Consider the following 26,309-nt stretch of genomic DNA (forward strand, 5'->3'; position numbering starts at 1 on the left):
TGCCAATTTATAGTGTACATTTATAAAGCCAGCATCGCGTGTTTATAAAGACAAACGGCTATACTATCCACAAGTAAGACACAATTGCATCTATCTTTACATATGACTAGCACATAGGCACCAATGGGAAAGGCGGCCATCTTGGAAGAGCGTGCGCAAGGCGACTGACCTAAAGTCCTCCAGGTTCCTCTGGATGTCAGGGAGCTGGGTGTCCTGCACCATCTGGACGTACTGTCTGTTCAGCTCCTCAGGGATCAGCTCCGTCCTCCTCCGGTCTTCAACAGCCACCACACGACACAGTAACACAGTTAGGAAGTGGGGTGGCACCAAATACAGCTTATCAAGGTGAGAATTCAAACGTGCAATTCTCATATAAATCACTTTGTTCGATGTCTTAACACCTGATGTGGGATAGTAGTATTAGGTCGATAGGTTAAACAACCTACCACACACTACTTAGAGGCACTTTGTGATAATGCTGCTATTACAGGGTTGAAGTAAGGAAACTTGAGTCGGCTATATTTGGAATTGCATTAGATAACAATAGGCAATCCTCAATATACCCAGAAATAACTTGGCATGGATTTGTCAGCCAGGGAAACTAATAGAAATGAAAGGAAAGCAAACAAATACTCACCAAGGTCAGAGGATAGGGACTCGGGAACAGCTACTTTTAAATTCTGTGTGAAAGACGCATTCAGACGGGAATTAACAAAGCCAGACTTGTTTACATGTGACTTACCGAAACACCAGAGTAAAAATACTTGACATTTAACAAAGAGTTAAAACGCCTGATACGTGCTGAACAATTCCTAAATGTATGCCCTGTGTGTGTTAGTAGTGTATAAGAAATCAAACTAGACGAGAACATTTCTGGGCCCTTCAAGTAGTCTTATTGGTTTTAGGCATCATAATATCTTGTTTTGGGAATCAACAGAAGAGTGGATCAGAGAAATTACAGTTCCAGCTGAGGATACATATTTTTTACTGCAGGGAGAGGGGACTCCTGACAGAATAACCAATAATCTTATCGCACAAAACACACTGCTGTAAAATAACATTAGTGTTGCATATCATATCAACACTGTCAGGGGATGTAGGTGTTCTTTCACAACTATTGTGGGGGAGACCATGACTTCTGCCCAATGGTGGAAGAAGTACCCAATTATCACACTTGAGTAAAGATACCTTAATAGAAAATGACTCAATTAAAAGTGGAAGTCACCCATTAAACTACTACTAAGTCTCCAAGTATTTGGTTTTAAATATATTTAAGTATTAAAAGTAAATGTACAAATAATAAAAGATTGCTTATATTAAGCAAGCCAGATGGCACACTCCAACAGTCAGACATAATTTACAAATAAAGTATGTGTTTAGTGAGTCCGTCAGATCAGTGGCAGTAGGTATGACCTCTTAATGAGTGCGTGAAATGGACCATTTTCCTGTCCTGCTAAGCATTCAAAATGTAACAAATACTTTTGGGTGTCAGGGAAAATGTATGGAGTAAAAAGTAGATAATTTTCTTTAGGAATGTAGTGAAGTAAAAGTTGTCAAAAATATAAAAAAAGAAAAGTACAGATACCCCAAAAAACTACTTAAGTAGTACTTTAAAGTATATTTACTTAAGTACTTCACACCACTGCTTCTGCCACAGCTCTGTGGGGTTTGTGTAATAACAACAGTGCAAGTCTGTGCTGGCTTGGGCCTGCAGTTTGGGTAAAAGCTAGCTGTGATCCTGTACCGAGTGTGGATGAAATCCACTTGAGACTTCAAGGCCCGTATTCACAAATAGTCTCAGAGTAGGAATGCTTATATGATTATATGGATAGGGGGAACCTGATCTTAGACCAGCACACCAACTCAGACTCTTGGTGAATATCGGCCCAGATGTAGGCTAGTTCTACTCTACTCACAGCTCCCCGGTCGATGAAGAAGTTGTGGAAGTCCATGAACACCCGTCTGGTTTCTTTGGAGTTGGTTTGCTTGCACAGGTCAGCGTAGAGGTAGCAGAGCTAAAGAGAAACGACAAACACGTTGTACACCATTATGTCTGTGTCAGCACTGCACTGATATCCCATATTTTTTTTAAATAAACTTCTATTGTTGTCTGTAACTGGTCACAACACAAACATGGTCAGGTGAGTGAGTGAGTGTGTGTGTGTGTGGTGTGTGGGGACTTACCAGCGGTGCAGGGTCAAACTGGGAGACGACGTGATGCAGGAACGCTGCCAGGTGGGCAGGTCTGGACTTGAGCAGCTCCATGCTCTGGAAACAGCTGCACTGGCCATTGACCTGAAAAACACAGTGTGTGTATGTTATGAGCTAGCTTGACCTTGTTAGAAAATCCTCTGTGAGGCTTGTCAGACTGTCACCCTTTTACGGACAGATTTCTTTGGGACATGCCCTTGCATGCTCCGCTGTGTTTGTAAAGAATGTTAAAAAGCAAACGTTTTCGATCAATAGCAAGTAAATCAATAGGCCTTCGATTTTAATTTAAATTAAATTAAGAAGTTAAATGTTATACCTTATTTTGGATGTATTTAGGCCCTACCTGTTCCTGATCAGAGTCAAAGTAGTCGTCCTCAGCTCCGATGATCTGGGAGACGAAGCGTGAGGAGGAGGGGCTGCTAACATTGGAGGGGGACAGGGAGTCCTGGAGGAGGGGGGAGGAGAGGAGGAACACACAGCACTTAGATCTCTCACTCATTGAGCGTTGACTGCTCCTTTCACTGAAGTGGCCAACAACATCTACCATCAAAGGGTGTTTAATGAAGGTGGCTCCACATCTGCAGGGCATGGGTCATGTTCATTAGATACTAAATGGAAAACATTTGACTGAAACAGAGGACTACCTGGACTTGTCCAATAAGAAATTTCATTTTTGTTTTACGTTTTGAACGTTTTGACACGAGCCTATCAGATGAGCTAAATCACTTCTATGCTTGTTTTGAGGCAAGCATGAGAGCATCAGCTGTTCCAGGCGACTATGTGATCACGCTCTCCGTAGCCGACGTGAGTAAGACCTTTAAACAGGTCAACATACACAAGGCTGCGGGGCAGACGGATTACCAGGGCGTGTGCTCTGGGCATGTGCTGACCAACTGGCAGGTGTCTTCACTGACATTTTCAACATGTCCCTGATTAAGTCTGTAATACCAACATGTTTCAAGAAGACCACCATAGTCCCTGTGCCCAAGAACAGAAAGGCAACCTGCCTAAATGACTACAGACCCGTAGCACTCACGTCCGTAGCCATGAAGTGCATTGAAAGGTTGGTAATGGCTCACAACACCATTATCCCAGAAACCCCAGACCAACTCCAATTTGCATACCGCCCAAACAGATCCACAGATGATGCAATCTCTATTGCACTCCACAGTGCCCTTTCCCACCTGGACAAAAGGAACACTTACGTGAGAATGCTGTTCATTGACTACAGCTCAGCGCTCAACACCATAGTACCCTCAAAGCTCATCACTAAGCTAAGGATGCTGGGACTAAACACCTCCCACTGCAACTGGATCCTGGACTTCCTGACAGGCTGCACCCAGGTGGTGAGGGTAGGTAGCAACACATCTGCCACGCTGATCCTCAACACTGGAGCTCCCCAGGGGTGCGTGCTCAGTCCCCTCCTGTACTCCCTGTTCACACACTAAGACAGTCGTGAAGAGGGCACGACAAATCCTATTCCCCCTCAGGGAACTTGGCATGGGTCCTGAGATCCTCAAAAGGTTCTACAGCTGCAACATTGAGAGCATCCTGACTGGTTGCATCACTGCCTGGTACGGCAACTGTTCGGCCTCCGACCCGCAAGGCACTACAAAGGGTAGTGCGTACGGCCCAGTACATCACTGGTGCTAAGCTGCCTGCCATCCAGGACCTCTACACTAGGCAGTGTCAGAGGAAGGCCCTAAAAATTGTCAAAGACCCCAGCCACCCCAGTCATAGACTGTTCTCTCTACTACCGCATGGCAAGCGGTACCAGAGTGCCAAGTCTAGAACAAAAAGGCTTCTCAACAGTTTTTACCCCCAAGCTATAAGATTCCTGGCCGACCAACCAGTGCTAGCGCACATTGGCTAACGGGCTATCGGCATTGTGTCCCACCCGCCAACCCCTCTTTTACGCTATTGCTACTCTCTGTTCATCATATATGCATAGTCACTTTAACCATATCTACATGTACATACTACCTCAATCAGCCTGACTAACCGGTGTCTGTTTGTAGCCTCACTACTTTTATAGCCTCGCTACTGTATATAGCCTGTCTTTTTACTGTTTTAATTTCTTTACCTACCTATTGTTCACCTAATACCTTTTTTGCACTATTGGTTAGAGCCTGTAAGTAAGCATTTCACTGTAGGTATTCAGCGCACATGTTGTATTCAGAGCACGTGACGAATAAACTTTGATTTGACATTTTTTCAGTTACATGCCCTAATGAACATGAGCCAGGTCTGAGTCTTACCAGATCTGGAGTGTCTTCTGGGTCGGGGGAGTGGCAGGAGTTGAAGCTGTCTCGGGGCGTGCTCTTTGGGCTGTGGTAGGACAACAAGTCTCTTTGGCACAGGCTCTCCGGGGAGGCAGATGCAAAACCGCGGAGAACCTGCAAATGGAGAACATTGGGTAAGCTATCAAAAACTCATCTGGCTAAACCTGGGTGCTGTTCATTCGGCACCAAATGGAAGAAACAGGACTGAAACAGAGAGGGATTACCTGGACCTGTCCAATAACAAACACTAATTTTAATTTACCGTTGCATGCCCTGATGAACAAAACCCAGGTTTGGGACAGAGAAGTGGGTTGTGGCGTACTCCTCCGTGAAATTAAGATCACAGTTGCCTAATTCATTGTCCCTACTAATGCATTTACTTCACAGCTATGCCCACACACACCAGCAGAAGTTGAAAGTGACACTTACAGGGGACATCATACTGCTGCTCCATGAGAGGTCATTGCTACTGGAGGAAGGTGTGTGGTCTATGTCCAAAATGCTTCCATCATCTCCATCACCCAATCGCAGGGCATCCTTAGAATTAAAATCACAAAGTCAGTCACGTGCAGTAAATATAAATATTCCCCAAAAATAAGCATTTTTATTTATTTACAATGACGGCCTACCCCGGCCAAACCCTAACGACGCTGGGCCAATTGTGCGCCGCCCTATGGGACTCCCAATCCCGGGCGGCTGTGATACAGTCTGGAATTGAACCAGGGTCTGTAGTGACTTAGACTGCTGCACCACTCGGAGCATACATCTACACTATATATACAAAAGTATGTGGACAACCCTTCAAATTAGTGGATTAGGCTATTTCAGCCACACCCTTTGCTGACAGGTGCATACAGCCATGCAATCTCCATAGACAAACACTGGCAGTAGAATGGCCTTACTTAAGAGCTCAGTGACTTTCAACATGGCACTGTCATAGGATGCTACATTTACAACAAGTCAGTTTGTCAAATGTCTGCCCTGCTAGAGCTGCCCCGGACAACTGTAAGTGCTGTTATTGTGAATTGGAAACATCTAAAAGCAACAACGGCTCAGCTGCGAAGTGGTAGGCCACACAAGCTCACAGAACGGAACCACAGAGTGCTGAAACGCCTGTCCTCAGTTGCAACACCCAATACCGAGTTCCAAAATGCCTCTCGAAGCAACATCAGCACAAGAACCGTTCGTCGGGAGCTTCATGAAATAGGTTTCCATGGCCGAGGAGCCGCACACAAGCCTAAGATTACCAAGCGCAATGCCAAGTGTTGGCTGGAGTGGTGTAAAGCTCGCTGCCATTGGACTCTGGAGCAGTGGAAACGCATTCTCTGGAGCGATGAATCACGCTTCACCATCTGGCAGTCTAAAGGACGAATCTGGGTTTGGCAGATGCCAGCTACCTGCCCAAATGCGTAACGCCAACTGTAAAGTTTGGTGGAGGAGGACTAATGGTCTGGGGCTGTTTTCATGGTGTGGGCTAGGCCCCTTAGTTCCTGTGAAGGGAAATCTTAACGTTACAGCATACAATGACATTCTAGACGATTCTGTGCTTACAATTTTGTGGCAACAGTTTGGGGTAGGCCCTTTCTTGTTTCAGCATGACAATGCTACTCTGCACAAAAGTGAAGTCCATACAGAAATGGTTTGTCGAGATCGATGTGAAAGAACTTGACTGGCCTGCACAGAGCCCTGACCTCAACCCCATCGAAAACCTTTGTGATGAGCCAGGCCTAATTACCCAATATCAGGGCCCGACCTCACTAATGCTCGTGGCTGAATGGAAGCAAGTCCCCGCAGCAATGTGACGACATCTAGTGGAAAGCCTTCCCGAAAGAGTGGAGGCTGTTATAGCAGCAAAGGGGGACCAACTCCATATTAATGCCCATGATTTTGGAATGAGATGTTCGACAAGCAGGTGTCCACATACGTTTGGTCATATAGTGTATATGGTCATGTTTTCAACACATACAGTCTACAGAAATTGAGCAGAACATGCAGATCCGCTACCTTGGTGAAAGAAATATCATGGTTAGGCTCAGATTAAAACTCGGGCCCAGAGTTTTTCCTGGTAAGGTTACATAGTCAGGGAAAACTCATCGGCCTGATCATGGCACTCGCAGAAAACCACAGATTCTCACACTAACTATTAGTTTTTAACAATACATATTACAATATTAAAATGTCAGATACAGTATGTTTCTTTTTATTCAGGGGGGGGGGGTGATGCGAGTTACCTGTGCTCCCCCAGTGGCCTTACTAAGCTGCCCCTGCAGCTGTGGAATGTGCTTCTTGGCTTCCTGGATGTCCTTCAGTAGTTTGGGCGTCGGATTCCTGCTGTACTCCTCCTTCATTGCCTGTAGGGAGGGAGAGGGCAGCAGAGACACTCAGTCAGACATTATTGGAATCCAAAGTAGCCAAGTCCATAAAATTATTTTTGACTTTGAACAGTATAGACTTGCACTCATTTACAAAAGTGTTTTTTTTCAACACAGTTGCTGCGGCTATATTGTGCTGGCAATGTCGTGTTGACACACGTAGCAGCAGAGTGTGCTTTGTGTGCGTAGTGGAGTGGGAAATGTGGCTTTGTGAAGCACTAGGGATAATTATTGGAGGGGAGGTGGTGGGGTTGACTGGTTCTCTCTGAGTGGCTGCCTGCTATAGAGTGACTGTTCTAGTCCAAAACCACAGGAAAAGTCTTGCTCTTATCAACACAAGCCACACACACTCCAGTGTTCTTCTGAACATCTCAAAACCTATTAGAACACAATTCTAGGACAAAGACCATGACTTCGCATGCTTCAAAATTTGATCTCATCCAACTACAAAACATTGCTTGTCTTGACAGATGGTCAGTACTTGACCTCATATGTCCAGAGCGAGCGGTCTCTGAAAAACACTTCACAGACCAGGACCTGTATTTATAAACTGTCTCGAGTAGGAGTGCTGATCTAGGATCAGGTCTCCATGAATTCTTACTTATAACGATCTAAAAGGCTAAACTAAAATCAGCACTCCTACTTTAGACTAGATCAGCACTCCTACTTTAGACTAGATCAGCACTCCTACTTTAGACTAGATCAGCACTCCTACTTTAGACTAGATCAGCACTCCTACTTTAGACTAGATCAGCACTCCTACTTTAGACTAGATCAGCACTCCTACTTTAGACTAGATCAGCACTCCTACTTTAGACTAGATCAGCACTCCTACTTGGAGATGCTTCATGAATACGGGCCCCAAATACTAAGAGATGGTTTCTCCTGCACCATATAAAATGTTCACCTGCAAATCTTCTTGCTCTTTGGACAACATCTTCTGCAGAATGTGCACCTTTTGGTTGTGTACGCTGTTGTTCTCTTCCTGTACAATGGGAATGAGACAGACAGGGCTTGATCGGGTCATGGAACCAAACACACAGTGGAAGAAATTAAACATTGAGTAACGAAGCAGGGGAAGACAGCGTTTTAAAGAGAAAGAAGATGGCGCTCAAAAAGGAGGAATGCAGCTCAGAAGATGTTAAGAGGCGGTCATACCCATATCGGTAGAGGAGAGGTGATGCGGTCATGGGGGCTGTATGGTCTCTCCCCCATTGGCTGTCCAGGGGAATTTGGAGAGGTGACAGAGGACGACCCTGTATGGGACCCCAGGAACACCACCTTAGCCTCGCCCTCCAACAGGGGGATCTGGGGCAACCCAGGGGGTCGCCCCAACACTGTGAGGGCCACATAGGAGCCCGCTGAAGAAACAAGATAGATACGGAGGTATGGTAAAAAAAAAATCAATAAAAGTATTTGTAATAATAGGCCTAATTCTCACTATCATTGCATGACTTTCCTAGCCTGGCCACATTTGTTTGTGCTGTATTGCTAACTTGTATGGTATTTGGCACAACAACGGCCATATGAGTTGGAAATACAGCACAAATAGGAACCAGGCTATGACTTTTCGATATCAATAACGAGCAATAAAACTAAAGTCACTCTACAATGCATACATTTTATAAGCTTTACTACTTCCACGTGGTTCGAATGTGTTACTAGGGTCCCGTTCACCTGGAAGAAAGGAAAAAAAACAGTCGTAAGGTGAGAATTCATTCAATGCTGCTTGGAAATCACATGAGATAATGAGTCCATCCACCCCTCTTCACACACACAGACACAACTGACGCAATGTTTAGGTTGTGTTTTTTCTAATCCAACCAGCAGGTGGCATTGTGGAGCTGGTGTTTTGGCTTGAAGCCTCAGATCACAAAAGAAAGTTGTGTGACTGGAGCATATAAGGAGAAGGCAACAAGGAACCTGAGTCGTGATCGGCAGGCAAGAAACTTATCCAAAAAGAGTTTTGTGCCAAATGAACAGGACCCTGCAACTACTACGAAAGTGGTATATATATACAGTTGCGGCCAAAACTATTGGCACACTTTTCTTAAATAATTCCCTATTTCTTCTTAAATAAGTTGAAATTGGCTACCTAGCTTATTCAAGCCCGTCTCAAAATACAACACTGCCCACTTAAGACAAAAAAAAAAAAAAAGCTACTTACCTGACTCGCTTTCAAAGATGTCTAGAATTGTATAAGTTTGGTGCTCTTGTAGAAAGTAATCACTCCCCTACTGCTGACTACAAATGATCTACAACTGGGCTAATAACCCACTAACTAGCAAAGGATATGAACAGAATGTGCACATATTGCTACATGCAGCCCTTGCTTTGATCTCAAAACAAGCACATCTACTCATGACCACAGCTGTAAACACAGTCCAGTTCAAAGTAAATGGCACAGATCCATATATGGCAATGGCCTATTTGCATATAGGCCTACTGCAGCACTGATTGGCTATGCCGCACTGGTCAGCGTAGAGGTCCATGTGGAGTATGGGCTGAGTCATGCGCAATACACCAATGCATTCTGCCTACAACAAAATCTCTTGCATAGTTGGTTTTGTTTCGGTGTGTTACATTCAAAGTGGCTAATATAAATTGATGTTCAATCTCGTGCTTCTCTCAGTGGGCCGATATTTCTTCTGCCCTCTGCGCTGCAGTCCCAGAGAGTTGCACATGGTCTCGGTCTACTGCGCGCAAGCACGCAGGTCAGAGGGAACATTGGTGGGGACCAAAACTATTTCTTTCAATTTGAACTTATTTTTAAATAAATAAAAGTGATTTAAGCAAAGTGCAAGGGTTGCCTTTATACTTGGCAGCAACTGTATAGATTAGTGTACCTTGATGATCCTGTCACCTGTCTGTACACCTGCACGCTCTGCAGCGCCATCTAGGAATCAGAGGGGACGAGAGTCAGGAAAACACAGAACATCCCTTTAGGAGGGGAAAAAAGAACAGTGTTGAGGTACATCCTATATCATAACATCTTACACCATAACTAGGGCCCTGAGTTTTTCCCAGACCTGACCAGGAGAAACTCCGGGCCCCTAACCATGACAGTGGTTGTGCTGCTGAAGGGGCCCATTAGGCTACTCCTCCCCAGACAGAGCTTTAGGAGCCCAGAGAGAGTGTTCATTATGGGATAGCATTTAGAGGAATATTATAGGGTCAGGAGATAACCGAGACATAGGTGGCACCAGAAATGAGTGCCCGTGCCGTCACAACATAAACACCAGTGCGGCTTTATACACAGCAGTCTGGAGCTTAGGCAACCAGGCAGAAATTCCTACCATGTCAGGGTACTGCTTCATATGTGTACTGTAATATCGCCCTGTTGCAAAGAGTATACAGGTATTTTATATCCATCTAACGTTGAAAGTGTGGGAAACAAGTCATTACATTTGACAAGAAATTTGACTGAAAGGAGTGATATAGCGTAAGCTTGTATCGATAAAGTATATAAATGCATTACTGCGTGATTGCACCTTTGGGCTGTTTATGGGATACTGAGAAGCAGCCTACACCGCTTGTGTCCACGGCAAAGACAATAGCATTCACAACTTCAAAAATGGGAGAAACATGCACATCCATAAGAGTACACACACACACATTGAGAACCCGAGCTCTTCCCTTTTCTCTCTCTCTCGACACTGCTGTACATTGAGACCTGTCCCCAATGTGTGCAGCTCACTATGCATCAGCTCTAACTGCTGGCCCAGTGACAACAGAAATCAGCCTCTAATAGGGAATTCCCATCGCTCACACAGATTATATGGAAGTACATCAGAGTCTCAAACTAACATCCTGGATAGTTTGACTTTTTTTTAAACCAATTTTTGACTGATGGTCTGGTGCTAAAGTTTGGCCCTGAGACCGGGTACATACATAAAAATAACTATTGAGGATGAAAAGTAGCGAAGGCAAAGACCACGGCTATTTCCATTGTGGGGGTGAGTCGACCTTACCCTCCTTGACGAGCTGCACAAACACAGGGTTGTCTCCGCTCACCGTCAGCCCAAAGCCATTCTCATCTTTCTGAATGATCACACATCGCTGGACAAGCCCTTCGCAGGACAGAGAGAGAACAATGATGTCACATACAGGGCCTCAGATTCAGTTCGACGCAGGCCAGTTTGGTAGGCGAAATCAGACACACAGTAGTGTCCCCTGAAGGAGAGGTGGCAGGCCTAAAGAACAACACTGTGAACCGAGGGTGAAGGATTCAAACGAAGGCGACTACTACACTCATAGGTCACTGTAACGGTTATGGTCAAATAAGTGCAAGTTATTGAAATCTGTAGGCTAATCTACACACATCTGTTAGCAAGTGGAGAGTTAGTGGAAGAGTGCATGTAGTGTGTTGTGATGTCAAGGCACTGCAATCAAAACCACACAAAATCATTGAAACAAAATGGGCACGCACACAGGCACGCACACAAACATACATGCACGCACACTTGACCCCCCCCCCCCAAGACCTCTTGTACTGGGAGATAAGAGCAGACAGGTGTTTGGAGAGCAATACGTTAGTAATTGACTGGGATGGACAGGGTCAGTGTGTGGGACAACTGGTACTGTGTACTCCTTGAGTTTTTCCAAAAGGCAGGCTGTGGAACTGTTGAGTACTGGCTGGGTCTTGTAGGGGAGAGCAATGTCCATGACATTCACACACCACACACAAACTGCTGATTCACTGTCATGACATGATTTCATGAGTGACTTAAGTCTAAGTTAGGCCTACAACTTTCCACTTTTGCGCCACCTGCTCAGTCCTCTAAAACAAAAACACTACTAGCTGGCCCTTAAACCTTCCTTTATTATTGTTGTGACAAAGGCATTGCCGCCAATGCAGTGTGTGTGTACACCCAAGCAGGTGGGGCAGTGCAGTGAGTCGTGTGGGTGGGACATTTGGTCAGGGGTATAGCTGACACGGATGGGAGGGTGGGAGCAAAACGAAAGACAGAGGCTTGGCCAGGCGAGAGAGGTGAGATCCAAGCACTGGGTTGGGGGTCGGTAGGAGCAGAGGGGGGGGTCAGAGGGAGAAAGAGTGAGAGAAACAGCACTAGCAGTTTCAGCAAGCCTACAGGCAGCTAGCTAGCCTAGCAACACCAACCAGGAGCAGCTTACCACAGGACTCGGGCTTTCCCTCCGCTAGAACACAGTCACTCTTCTGCACCAGAACGTCTGGCCCACCAGAACGCAGGCGGGGGAGGCAGAGCAACACAACACCCACCAGAACAACAACCAGTGCAAAAAAGAAAAAAAAGAGACAAATCAAAAAGAAAGAGAAAATTATAGGAGAAAATAATGGGGACAGAAATCAAATATAACATTAGCAAATAAACAATGAATGGGATGGAATGACAGGAGTGTAGCTGCATGCGTATGAATGAAGTAGCTATCTAAAGGCATAATGTTTGACTAAGCCTATATGTTCTAATGACACCAGTTGAAATGTAGGCCAATCACAGTGGTTAGGATTAGAACCAAATTTTAAAACAGCAACGATTTCATAGGTTGTTATCAATAAAACGTCACAATACAGCGCAGAGCGTTCCACTAAACCATAGACAACATGCCTTTCTGATGGCATCGTTTAATACATGTTAACTAGTTGGTTTTAATACCATAACCTCTTCAAGGGCATAGTCAGAACTACACATTTCCCATTATTCCTTATTAGCTCTTTCAGAGTTATACAGTAAGTAGCTGCCTGCTGTTCATGATCAGTAAACATCAATCGATCACGCAATTTCAGATATGTGAGGGTAGCTTATCCATTTGGCATGGAGCTAGTTAGCTAGCTAAGCGTGCAATTTAGCTTGCTTCAGAGGTTAGGCTTTTGGAAAGAGCTCGCGAGTCCTTGTCAAGTTGTCAGTTGGACTACTGTCATCACCACTACAGATGGCAAGCAAATCAAACGAGTTTTGGATATAGTTTATCCCTTGAAAGTTAGCTTGTTAATTTGCCATTTTGACGTGATCTTTTATTAGCTAGCTAGCCAATTTGACATGGTCCAATCAATCAATGTAGCCTACTATGTCTGTCTGCAGCAATCGTGATTAAACACTTATAAACAATGTTGAAAAGGGGATGTTAGGTAACGTCGCTAGGTAGGCCTACATTGGTTGGGGGAAAAAAAGGAAATTAGGTCTACTTAGACAACATTATCAGCTAACAGTACATCGGCAAATGCGCTCTTCTGCTGCTTGACAACGGATGGGAAATTAACCTAAACCACTCATACTTGTCAGGTATAGTTATTTTATTTCACTGAAATATCCAATTAAACGGTGGACAATATTGAGAGATGTCGTGATGCTATCTTTTACGTATCTCAAAATTCAAAAGGCACTCGCACATCTGAGCTATCTTTGTTGCAGGTGCATGGTAACAGTTGAATAAGATGAGAGAAAAAAGAAGACGCCTGCACACTGCTCTTGACAGCATCACTGCTCTTTAATAAGCTTAAGGAATCGGCCTCGAGGTCTTCGTCAGAGCCTTCACTTATCTAAAAAAAATAATACGATCAATTGATGTTTACTGATCATGAAAAGCATGCAGTTGCTTGCTGCATAACTCTGAGAGCTAAATGTGCGCAATTGTTTTGCATGGATAATCAGAAATGTGTCGTTCCGACTACGCTCTTCAGGTGATACTACAACCAAATAGTTGACATTTATTTAACAATCCCTTGAAAACAGCACGCAGTTATCGATGGTTTTAGCAGAGCTGGGAGCCCCCTTGCCCCCCAGGCAGGCAAATCGAATGCTCTGCACCTTATTATGACGTTTTATTGATGATGACCTATACGTAATTGTAAAAGTAATTGCTTTCATGATATTTCAAGGATGCTTACATCAAAATGTAGCCAGTATCTGGGAATTTCCATGCAAAATGACCCATGAGCACCAACATGTCTTCATCATAAGAGCATCTCAAAATCGGGTGTCAAATGAAAGCTAAGATTAAACATTTTTGTGAAATTTAGGCATGTAGAAATTGTTCAACCATTTCCCCAACCTAAAAACAAGGAATAAGCAAAGGCTTATTGGAAAAAGGATCCAAGACAACGTCTAACAGAAAGTCTTAAAAGCTATTAGAAATACACCAAAACATAATTTTTAAATAAAGACTCCTTCCAAATAACAGCAACACTTAGGTTTGAGAAAATGATTTTGAGAAAATGATTTGCCTTCTATAAGTTTAAGATACATTGCCTTGTGCCTTAGAATTCCATTACCAAAAAAACACATATCTTTAAGATTTTCTCATTTCTTTCCCTCATGGGGGGAGGATAATGAAAGCGCACAGAAGTAACAAGGTAGACCTACAAATTAGTTAGTGTTTTTACTAATATCAAGTTTATGAAGTAATTAAAACTCTGAATTTTGTTACCGATTCGGTTACGGAAATAAAGAAAAAATCTGTAACGGAATTACTGCAAATGAACTGGCTACAATAGGAAATCGTAGTAGTCACAAACCACAGTTGGGTCAACTGCTACTGTCCTCCATTCCACTGACATACTGCTATGTTCAGCTCATAACTGCTATATCTCACTTTCGGTCATCTGGTGGTGAAAGCAAGACTGTGAAAACAGTTTGAACAACCCCTCCCCCTCTCCGCCGCCCTCTCTCCAGTTAACGTCACATCTTCCGGCTTTTACTGACACCTACCACTTAGCCTCTTTCCATTGCTTAAGTGTGCAGCGCCCCTCAGCACTTGCGCAATAACCCACATTTTAAAATGTAACTTTGATAAAAATCGGGAAATATTCCAAAAGTATGAAAGGCTGCTTATGTGCTGCCGGTCCTTAAAAGTTGGGGACACTAGTGTTCTTGATAACATTCATACCATTTCTAGGTTCTCTTGCCAAGCTAAGATTCTTGAATGTTTGGTAAATGTACAACTTTGTTCCATTTTATCTGAGAATTGTATTCTGAATATACAAATCAAGGTTTAGACCAGGGCACAGTACTATTACCACAACCACAGTTGTAAATAAAATGGCCAATGTTGTAGATGCCAAAATCAATTGTGTTGCCTTGTTTGTGGACTTGTCAAAGGCTTTTGACACAGTTGATCATTCTATATTATTGAGTAAGTTGTCCTCAATAGGCCTGGGCACTGTATGTGGTTTCAGAAAAATCTCAGTAATAGAACCTATTGTGAGAGAAGGGGTCAAATCTGAACTCCTTGAAGTGAATAAAAAGGGGTACCCCAGGGTTCGACTCTGGGGCCACCATTGTTTACACTGTATATGAATAACTTTGGAAATACTGTGAAAGATATATACATTTTTATGCTGATACAGTATTGTACTCTGCACCATCAGTAAATAATAGAAATTAAGTTGTCCAGGCCACGTTTATGTCTGTTTTAGATTACAGGGATATAATATACAGTGATTTAGGAAAACTATTTAGACCCCTTGACTTTCCACATTGTTACATCCTTATTCTAAAATCGATTAAATTAAAAGTCCTCATCGATCTATACACAATACCCCATAATGACAAAGCAAAAACAGGTTTAGACATTTTTGCAAATGTATTTAAACAGAAATATCTTATTTACACAAGTATTCAGACCCTTTGCTATGAGACTCAAAATTAAGCTCAGGTTCATACTGTTTCCACTGATCATCCTTGAGATGTTTCTACAACTTGGAGGCCACCTGTGGTAAATTCAAATGATTGGACATGATTTGGAAAGAAACACACTTGTCTATATAAAGTCTCACAGTGTATGACAGAGCAAAAACCAAGCCATAGGGTCGAAGGAATTGTCCGTAGGGCTCTGAGACAGGATAGTGTCGAGTCACCGATCTTGGGAAGGGTAACAAAAGATCTCTGCTGCATTGAAGGTCCAAGAACACAGTGGCCTCCTTCATTCTTAAAATAGAAGTTAGGAATCACCAAGACTTCCTAGAGCTGGCCGCCCAGCAAAACTGAGCAATCGAAGGAGAAGGGCCTTGGTCAGGGAGATGACCAAGAACCCGCTGGTCATTGTGACAGAGCTTCAGAGTTCCTCTATGGAGATGGGAGAACCTTCCAGAAGGACAACCATCTGTGCAGCACTCCACCAATCATGCCTTTATGGTAGAGTGACCAGGCGGAAGCCACTCCTCAGTAAAAGGAACATGACAGCCCGGTTGGAAATTGCCATAAGGCATCATCAAATCTGGCATCATCCCTACGGTAAAGCATAGTGGTGGCAGCATCCTGCTGTGGGGATGTTTTACAACGGCAGGGACTGGGAGACTAGTCAGGATCGAGGGAAAGATGAACGAAGCAAAGTAAAGAGAGATCCTTGATAAAACCTGCTCCAGAGCGCTCAGGACCTCAGACTGGGGCGAGGGTTCACCTTCCAACAGGACAACAACCCTAAGCACACAGCCAAGACAACACAGGAATGGCTTCAAGTCTTCGAATGTCCTTGAGTGGCCCAGCCAGAGCCCGGACTTGAACCCGATCTAACATCTCTGGAGAGACCTGAAAATAACTGTGCAGCGGCGCTCCCCATCCAACCTGACAGAGCTTTGAGAGGATCTGCAGAGAATAAATGGGAGAAACTCCCCAAATACAGATGTGCCAAACTTGTAGCATCATACCCAAGACTCAAGGCTGTAATTGCTGCTTCAACAAAGTAGTGAGTAAAGTGTCTGAATACTTACGTAAATGTATATCAGTTTTTTTTATTTCTAAAATCCTGGTTTTGCTTTGTCATTATGGGGTATTGTTTGTAGATTGATGAGGGGGGAAAAAAACATTTACCCAATTCTAGAATAAGGCTGTAATGTAACAAAATGTGTAAAAAGTCAAAGGGTCTGAATTCTTTCTGAATGCACTGTACATGCATGCAGCAGCAGCTTCCACAATTAAACCTCCAGATGCTGTTTTCCATTGTGCACTTAGATGAATTACTAGTGATAATTGTCGAACTCACGACTGCGTATTGTATCAAAAAGTGGATTGGGCCTCTGTATGTAAGAGAGCAGAGTTCCCTTTTGTTCCTTTACAAAGCGCTCGGACACAAACTTCCGATGTATCTGACGACACACGTCAAGGTCAAAACAATAGAATACAATACAAGAGAACAATATTAGACTGCGCTCGAGGTTCCATGGGTAGCTTCTGATTTAGGGAGAGCTGCTTTTGCTTTTTATGCTCCACAGATGTGGAATGTGTTGCAAAGGCGGCTCATGCTTGAACGCATGCTGCCCTGAAGGGAATTTAAAACAGTGGGGAATGCTCTGTAGATTGTGTTTCATAATTTAGTATTTTATTGTGTTTTGTATTGATGTGTGTTTGTATTGTGCAGAGCTCATTTGAAGAAGAGAATTGGTCTCAATTTGACACCCTGTTAAAATAAAGGTGTATATTAATACATTTACTGTAATAAGCATCCTCACCCACTGAGCACGAACGGCATCAGACATCAAAAGACAGTGAAAAGTAGTTGAAATTTGGTCAGTCCGCATTGGCTGGAACAAATCATGAACCAATTATAGAAGTCTATGTTCCACATGTTTAGACAGCACAGTACAGTAATGAAAGGTAGACTACAGTACTGTACAGTAGAAACACTAGAGTACAGTATAATGTAAGTTTTCTTACTCAACTGAACATATCTACTTTACGTTACTGAACTCTACTGTGCTGCAGGGGTATTCAACCGTAGGGGGTCCTCAAAATATAAATTCAAAAATAATGACATGCCTACAGTAGAAAATAGAAATGTTCTTTTGAAGGGTGTTAACTTCCTTTCTCAACTCCTAAAATTGAGCAAATTACACTCACTTGAGTATCTAACATAGGCTTTGAAAAAGCATCCGCTAATATGCTACTAGTGACGCAAGTGCCGCTGGCTAGCTTGACTAAACTCTTCTGATAGTGACCAGGCTTGTGGAATTCAGCTCGGACTTCATTGATTAGCCTAAGGTCAATACCAAAAAAATCATTATGAAACGCTTACCTTGCACCTATGTTTGTCCTCTGCAGTTAGCTGCTGGTAAGCTTATTGACACGGCTAACTTTTGTTTAACCAGCTAAGCTGCTCTAGCTTTCTAGGCAATAGGCGGCGTTAGTTTCCACTGCCTCTTCCAATTAGAATGTGGGGAGGTCAAAATAAATGAAAAACTATCTAGAAAATCCATTCAATATAAAATGTTGATTATTACTTCTTTGCCATTATCATTCACCTTCTAACCTATGATGTGGGTCCCTGGGTCACCGGTTTGCCTGGGAGGGGGTCCCAGGGCAAGAAAAGATTGAAGACCCCTGCTGCAGTGTTCTCTAATGTGCTTTACTGTGATGTCCAAACTTGTGAAACAGAGGTCTATGATTGGTTCAGATTTGGTCTGGTCCAACCAAAATGTGGCTTTGTTTGGGGGCGGAGCACATTAGAATAATAGCCAGTGTGTAGAATAATAGCCAAATATGCAAAAGGTTATTGCATATTTCTACCTATTCAGTATACATCACCATGGAGACAATTATATTCATATCTATAATTATGCATTTCTGTATAGTACAGTTCAGGGCCCCATGATGTAATTGCGTAAATGTAATTCTGTAAACAGGTGTAAATCCACTTAATTTACAGTAATTCAATAACCATACTGTTTTTTCAAATTCAAGGCTACATGTCATAGGTGACACCCCTTTCTTTCTGCAGACATCTTTGAATCTTAATTTGGAGCAGATATTGAATAAAGTTTTTGGATAACAGAGGGAGTTTTTACTGTAATTCTTTTAACTAACTTTGCATCTGCACTGTTCTTCCAGTAAATGTGTTTTTGTGAAATGTGTAAATTGTTCGAAGTAGTCATTGTGCATAGAGTTGTATGATTTGTTAAACTTTGAAATCAATGGTTTTATAGGAGTCAAAGTGTAATTCCATTCATATGGAATTGCCCATCTAGACTCATCACAACTTGTGATCAGAGAGTGTTTTGCAAAAGTATTCATACCCTGTTGGATTTCTTCACATTTTATTGTGTTAGAAAGAGCTGAATACTTATGCAATGACTATATTTTTGTTATTTTATTCTATTAATCTTTTTTTTTTTTTTTTAATCTTCCACTTTGACAGAGCATTTTGTATAGATTGTTGACAAAAATATATATAATTAACTCAATTTTAATCCCACTTTGTAACAATAAAATGTGAAGAAATCCAAGGGGTATAAATACTTTTGCAAGGCACTATATAAAGGTGATAGCTTGGCTATGAGCGCCATTTCCGAAGTGCAAAATTTACCATAATAAACCTCAATTTGGCAGAGTGATTTTATTTGAAACCTTTCTTCAACAATGTGTTATAAAGAGCCAACAATTTATGCATTGCTCAGTTTACTAAGCTCTAGTTAAATAATCACCTCAAAAATAATCTTTCTGGGATTACAGTATTTTTTGATCTACGAAAAAGATATGCCTCTGCTTGTAATGACTGACTGACAATAGAGCGTTAAAATTGTAGTATTCCATCCAAATAAAATCTGAAGTACACTCTGTTGTTATTGTTAACCATTAACATGCCAGTGAAAGATCATGTCTTGAGACAAGCACTGAGACAATTGACTTGAACTGCAAAAAACAGCCACTCCATTTAGAAATCATGATCTTGTTAAAGAAAGACGGTATTGAAAATTATTTTGGGATATGATCGTTAGGAAATGGGAATCATGAAACACAAAAAGGCGAGCCAAAAGGTGAAATATAGAGAATAAGAGACGTGGACATGCAACAGGGGTAAAGAAAAGTCTATCAAAGTCAGATCTGAATAAAAACCTCATCCAATCTCTCATCTTTTGATAATATTACTCTACAAAAGATTGGAAGACATTCCTTGCTGCTTCTCTATGTAACTGTGCTTTAGGCTGAAGGAATGAGACTAGAGTTTGGGCCTAAACATAAGAAGAAAGTCAACTGAAGTGAAACAGACAATCATTCTGAGACCAGTCTTGTGTAACCTCTTGCCGAACACGTTCAATGCGTCATTCTGAGATAAGCTGGAGGGCACGAGGATTCTATCTTTAAATCGCCCTGATTGTTTGATGAGTATCAAGAGAGCTGGTGACTAGTCATCATACCCAAACACAGTGTCCTTTTTCTCTTATATGTCCATATTTCAATAGCGAACAAAAAAGTTGGCTGGTATTTTTTTGGTCACCAACCAGCTTTGAGCATGTTGAATTAATAATGCATTCATTTGTGCACAATAACACTGAACAGAAGAAGTGATTGTGCACAACAAAGATCTGCTATTAAATCAGATAGAGCGAGACTTCTCGCAAGACATTAAAGACATATAACCAAGACATATAACCCTTAAAGATTCAGAAATGCAGGTGCAGATCAGAGTGAACATACAGCATAGTGCATAGCATACACCATCGAATCATGCTGATTGAACCATTCATCTGTGCGTTTACCTGTAGGGTCAAACTCATGTGAAGCGGAGACTGCCGGTTTATCACTTTTGGGTTTCTTGTCAGGGGGGTGGTCCTTACTGAGAATGCTACTGCTTCTGAAAAGAGAGAGCTTTGTAAAAAAAACAAGGAAACATCTGAAAAATGTAAACAAAATTTAACCTGATGAGCATGGGAGGAGCACCACCACACAGCTATCGAAGAACAATGTTTAATTTGTGAGCAGCTACTAGGCCTACAACACTGACAACTGTCCTTTTCTATAGGAAACATAACATACAATTTCAATGTTGTGGAGTGCCACTAATAACTGCCTTGCTGATGGGAATATCCACAAACCCGCAACAAAGAAACTCAATTGTTCACTCAATAGCCACCCCATCACCGACGAGGTGAAGAGGACATCCTACGAATCATGATAACTGTATTTGATCTGGACTGGAGTGGCTGTGCTGCTGAGTATGTCTGTAAGAGCAAGTGAATGGGCTCTCGTTAGAGGAATGTCGTAAAGCCAGACCCCGGGCCCTGCTCTGCATACATGTTGCTGTGAAAGGCACGTTTTCTCTCCGGACTAGGCAGAGATGGGTCGTGCTAGAAGAGGCACCCCTTTGTCCCCCTCCCGTCTGAGTTTTAAGTGAGGAGGACCACTGTGTGTGTGTGTGTGTGTGTGTGTGTGTAGCAGGCAGGCTTCTCCTAAAGGCCGCTTAATTTCCTTAATCTGGCCTGTGTGTTCTGTTGGTGGTTTGGCCTACAACATTACGTCTGTTGGGTAAAAACATCAGATTTACAGGTACAAAAGCAGCTGCATGAGTGCCGTGTTGCTTAGTTGGTAGAGCATGGTGCTTGCAACGCCATGGTAGTGGGTTCAATTCCCACAGGGGACTCACTCTGTATAAGAGGGTCTTTTAAATTACTAAAATGTAAATGTATGAAATTAGGTTTCTTACCTGTTTGCTTTATTGGGAAACCTGCAGGGTAAAAGAGGGGAGTGTTATAATCATCATAATCCAATTCGAGCAACATCACCGAGTGACGACAACATCAGCAGACAACTCAAACAAGTACTTTGCAAGGGGACTTGGGAGCAAGAAAAACAAGACGTCTACTGAAGCGAGACAGACTCCCGAGACTGATGCTCGTAAACATCATAATCCTGATGAAACTACACCAGCCTTCTTCAGCACAGACAGTCAAAGCTCAAGGATTAAAAGCTTTACCAGGTCAAATTTCCTTCTTCCACCTTCTTGGATCTTAACCAATTGTGTCCTTTACAGTTCAAAAACAGACCACTGTATATGACCATATAATCTGAGTCATGCTCTGTTCGGTCTGTTGACTGGGATGCAGACTGGCTGGCTGGCTGACTGACTGTAGTGCCCTGCAAGGATTCGTGTTCAGTGGTAGGGTGGAAAGTAGGGTATCGATACACTGAAATATATCTAGAAAAACATTGATCGGAAGGGCTGAGACCATTCATCACAATGATTGACCTTAGAATATAGAAGGGGAAAAAAGCAGATTATATGCTGTTCATTTCAGCTCCATTACATCAGTAAGGAAGCACATTCCAGGAGCTTGAGACTTCTCATGGGGAACCAACTGATGGAGGAAATGTCATTGACCTTTGCGGGCCAATGTGTGGATTAGCATTGGTAACTACGGTATGTACCAATGCTAACAAATTTAATGCTAAACTTTTATAACTCAAATGAATAGGCTAGCCCATGAAGGATGAAAATAAATAACAGGCCAGAGAACGGATGCATCCATATGATGTCGTTTCCCCCTCTTATTTTCCTTAAACAAGGGTACTGACCCAGACTTGGGGAAAAGCTAACCTCACCAGTCCCGAGGCTGAAAATAGGGACAAATTCCCAGAAACATTAAGCACTGCTGGGAGAGCTCCCGTTTCCTGAGTGATAAACGCCCAGGTTGTATCACAACCGGCCGTGATTGGGAGTCCCATTGGGCGGCGCACAATTGGCCCAGAGTCGCCCGGATTTGGCCGGTGTAGGCAGCAGTCATTATAAATAAGAATTTGATCTTAACTGACTTGCCAAGTTAAATAAAAGGCTTAATAAATATTTTATTTTTCTTGCCTGATTCCGTATATTTCACCCCCCCAGAAAATCCACTTTGTTTTCCCAGGTCCCCCCTGATTTTTCAGGTTTTCGCTCTCAATAGCACCTTTTTTGATCATTAACAATCCTATCAGTAGATCACTTTTGAGGTCTGGGAATTTTTTTTTATCTAGCAGTGTTTTCATAGCATATATGTGATGGTAGAGTTTGCAAAAAAAATACCCACTGGATTGATGCAAATAATCATGATATCATTCTGCCAGGTCTAAGCATAGGCTACTTTGTAGTTAACGTTTAACCTCTTCCAGCCGCCCATTCAAAACTCAGAACCACGTTTCCGATGGTTGTCGCTGCAATCACACATTTTTTCATAAAACCCCTCTTTTGATAGGTTACCATTTCTGCATTAAAGATATGAATGAAAATGGTTCATTTGACGCTGCCACAGGAAGGCACCCCTCCCCTACTCAATCTGACAGGTTATGAACAACTGTTGATGTTCATGTCATCTTTGATAACTGTACAAAATAACACATTTGTCATTTGGTATTCGAGCTAAAAACTAACTGGCCAGTGAATAGATTGTGTCCCTTGCTAGCCAGTCAAAAGAGAGAGGGGTGGTGTGAAGGAAAATTGAGTGAATAGCTATTACTTCATTATCTAGTCATATCACCTACTTAGATGTTTATCTGTGATACAGTACATTAGGAAAGTATTCGAACCCCTTCCCCTTTTCCACATTTTGTTATGTTAGACTTACACACAATACCACAATGACAAAGCAAAAACAGGTTTCGAAATGTGTGCAAATGTATTACAAATAAATGACAGAAATACCTTATTAAAATAAGTATTCAGACCCTATGCTATGGGACTCGAAATTGAGCTCAGGTGCATCCTGATTCCATTGATTATCCTTGAGATGTTTATACAACCTAACTGGAGTCCACCTGTGGAAATTTCATTTGATTCAACATGATTTGGAAAGGAACACACCCATCTATACGAGGTCCCACAGTTGACAGTGCATGTCAGACCAAAAACCAAGCCATGAGGTTGAAGGAATTGTCCGTAGCGCTTAAAGACAGGATTGTGTCGAGGCACAGATCTGGGGAAGGGTACCAAAACATTTCTGCAGCATCGAAGGTCCCGAAGAACACAGTGGCCTCCATCATTCTTAAATGGAAGAGGTTTGGAACCACCAAGACTCCAGAGCTGGCCGCCCGGCCAAACTGAGGAATCTCGGAGGTCACGGATGGTCACTCTGACAGTGCTCCTGCGTTCCTCTGTGGAGATGGGAGAACCTTCCAGAAGGACAACCATCTCTGCAGCACTCCACCAATCAGGTCTTTATGGTAAAGTGGCCAGACGGAAACCGCTCCTCAGTAAAAGGCACATGACAGCCTGCTTTGAGTTTGCCAAAAGGCACCTAAAGGACTCTCAAACCATGAGAAACAAGATTCTCTGGTCTGATGAAACCAAGATTGAACTCTTTGGCCTGAATACCAAGCGTGACGGAGGAAAACTGGCACCATCCCTACAGTGAAGCATGGTGGTGGCAGTATCATGCTGTGGGGATGCTTTTCAGCAGCATGGACTTTGAGACTAGTCAGGATGGTCAAATTAATTAATTTAATACATTTAGTTGATTCCCTAAGTTCAAATTGTATTTATTTAACGCTTATTTTACCAGGTAAGTTGACTGAACACATTCTCATTTACAGAAACAACCTGAAGAATAGTTAACGGGGGAGGGGGGATGAATGAGCCAATTGGAAGCTGGGGATGGTTAGGTGGCCATGACGCTATGAGGGCCAGATTGGGAATTTACCCAGGACACCAGTGTTAACACCCCTACTCTTACGATAAATGCCATGGAACCAAAGAGAGTCAGGACACCCGTTTAACATCCAATCGGATGGGTGATCTTTTTTCATTTTGAGACCAGAGGAAAGAGTGCCTCCTACTGGCCCTCCAATACCACTTCCAGCAGCATCTCGTCTCCCATCCAGGGACCAACTTCGCTTAGCATCAATGGCAAGACAGCAGTGGGATTGTTGAATTCCATTTTAATGTTTGGATTCCGTGATTCTGTCCGTGTTTTCCCTATGGCGTATTTTATAGGGATCTAGTTAAGATTTAGGGTGTTCCCCCAGTCTGAGGGTACAACTTACTCTGATGACTACGGGTCTTGGAAAGAATACACTGAAATCACAGTTTTCAAACAATGAAGCCTAAAAATAAAAAAAATACTTAGGAATGACTTGGGTAAGCTGAATATAACTCAACATAATGAGGCTACCTCTTGACTAAAACAAGTCTAGGCTGATTAAGTAGGCTAAATCAGTGGTACTGTCTCATAAAAGGGGTGATGGGGTACAAATACATAAGGGTAAATCCATTTTAAGATAATTTACGTTGAAGGTTAAATGCCAATTTTTTTATTAAGAAAAACATGCATTTTCAATCGATTATTAAATAGTTTGACAATCCTGCTTGTAAGCTTTTAAATAATAGCAATCTCAGCCGTTTATATTTTCCAGTGATGAACACATGGGTGTCTCATGGTATGGTGAAGCATGCAAACCAGGTGAACATTAAGCACCCTTATCTCTTGAATGTTTTGTCATTCAAGTCCAAAAAGTCCCATTCTGGGCATTTCTACAATGGGAAAATGTGTATGGAAGGTCTCGTTCAAATCAAAAAATGGGGTGCCGTCAAAAATTGATCTAATTCAAATTGATGTACGCGTCAAGCTGACGACGGATGATGAACTAGTAGGCTAAAGTTCCAGTTCCTCTCCACCAATACTAAAGTGAGACCAAATTTAGTAGTGTGGTTTGTCAGAGTGAATGTCGACCGTATGGGACATCTGTCTCACCAACTAACCATATTAAATCTCTTTTCTGGGTGACACTGAATCCCATTCAGCGAGGCAATGACGAGCTGAATGGCCCATTTATGAAATGTTCTCAGACTGTAATAAGTTCCAGAGACGGCTGCCTGCAACCCCCTCAAAAACGCCAGAGGAGAAATGGAAAAGTAAGCACAAACAACCTCAATGAGGTTAAACCCAGGGACTTATAATCATAGCTTGACGATGTGTTGTTCTCTCCCTCAGTGATTCATAGGAGAAATGGAAAGAAAACTAAGAGCATTTACACTCAAAATGAAATGATTCATTATGAAAATCTGGTAGCCTATATGGTACCAATATCTGCTAACTTTGAAAACCAACATTCATCATCACTGAGCACAAGTCTTTGCTAGAAGACTTCCTAAAATGCTATATAAAGATATTGGGCTGTATTTCAAGAAAGCAAGACTCTATAGTGCGACCATTTTATTCGCATATGCGCCAAAAGATTTAGCTGTGTGACCTGGAATTTTATATTTAGGAGCACCAGTGCACCTAGAAAATAAATAAAATACTTTTTATTTTTAATCACCCGGATGATAGATGACTTCAGTGTACCGCAGCCTCTGATTGCCATGGAGAATACACTGAGCGCAGATTAATGACAGTCATTACTACCAAGAAAATGTCTTGTTGCATAAAATATTTTTAATTGTGCTCCTAAATTTATTTTTGTGTACTCCTACATTTTTCAACTTGCCCGCACATGTGTAAAAAAGTTCAGTGTAGAGCCCTGGAAAGTATTCCAAAGACAAATGTCTTGTGAACTCATGGGCCTTCTGCCTGAATGTCCCTGGATGTTTTTGCCAGGCTTCTCACTGCAGTGTGAGGCGGGCGGGCAGAGACTTCACAAAACACCCATCTATAGGGGCCCGTACTGGGACTCGCATTGGAAGAAGAGGGCAAAGTGGGAGGAATTAGAGGGAGCAGCAGAGAACAGGGTGGGGAAATGGGAGAGCAAGTAAAGGCGGGCCAGGCTTGAATACACAATTGAGGGTTTGT

General features: G+C 42.6%; 1 protein-coding gene across 6 annotated transcripts in view; it reads right to left on the bottom strand.

Annotated features, from left to right (window-relative positions):
- The window catches only part of LOC129832432 (rho guanine nucleotide exchange factor 12-like), a 77,739-nt gene that overhangs the window by 20,735 nt on the left and 30,695 nt on the right, over positions 1 to 26,309 (bottom strand). For 3 of the 6 annotated variants that reach the window (XM_055896491.1, XM_055896495.1, XM_055896493.1), the window contains 16 exons: positions 21,257 to 21,277; positions 20,313 to 20,407; positions 11,999 to 12,055; positions 10,837 to 10,935; positions 9,712 to 9,761; positions 8,485 to 8,542; positions 8,024 to 8,226; positions 7,773 to 7,850; positions 6,725 to 6,844; positions 4,923 to 5,030; positions 4,470 to 4,607; positions 2,555 to 2,656; positions 2,185 to 2,295; positions 1,917 to 2,015; positions 638 to 680; positions 170 to 275 (listed from right to left, as the gene is read on the bottom strand). In XM_055896491.1, coding sequence (XP_055752466.1) covers positions 170 to 275; positions 638 to 680; positions 1,917 to 2,015; positions 2,185 to 2,295; positions 2,555 to 2,656; positions 4,470 to 4,607; positions 4,923 to 5,030; positions 6,725 to 6,844; positions 7,773 to 7,850; positions 8,024 to 8,226; positions 8,485 to 8,542; positions 9,712 to 9,761; positions 10,837 to 10,935; positions 11,999 to 12,055; positions 20,313 to 20,407; positions 21,257 to 21,277 — 1,488 coding nt within the window. The remainder of the gene's footprint in view (positions 1 to 169; positions 276 to 637; positions 681 to 1,916; positions 2,016 to 2,184; positions 2,296 to 2,554; positions 2,657 to 4,469; positions 4,608 to 4,922; positions 5,031 to 6,724; positions 6,845 to 7,772; positions 7,851 to 8,023; positions 8,227 to 8,484; positions 8,543 to 9,711; positions 9,762 to 10,836; positions 10,936 to 11,998; positions 12,056 to 20,312; positions 20,408 to 21,256; positions 21,278 to 26,309) is intronic. The other 3 variants (XM_055896492.1, XM_055896494.1, XM_055896496.1) reach the window with 3 other exon arrangements.

Source organism: Salvelinus fontinalis, chromosome 33, assembly GCF_029448725.1.
Source record: "Salvelinus fontinalis isolate EN_2023a chromosome 33, ASM2944872v1, whole genome shotgun sequence".
Taxonomy (NCBI): Eukaryota; Metazoa; Chordata; class Actinopteri; order Salmoniformes; family Salmonidae; genus Salvelinus; species Salvelinus fontinalis.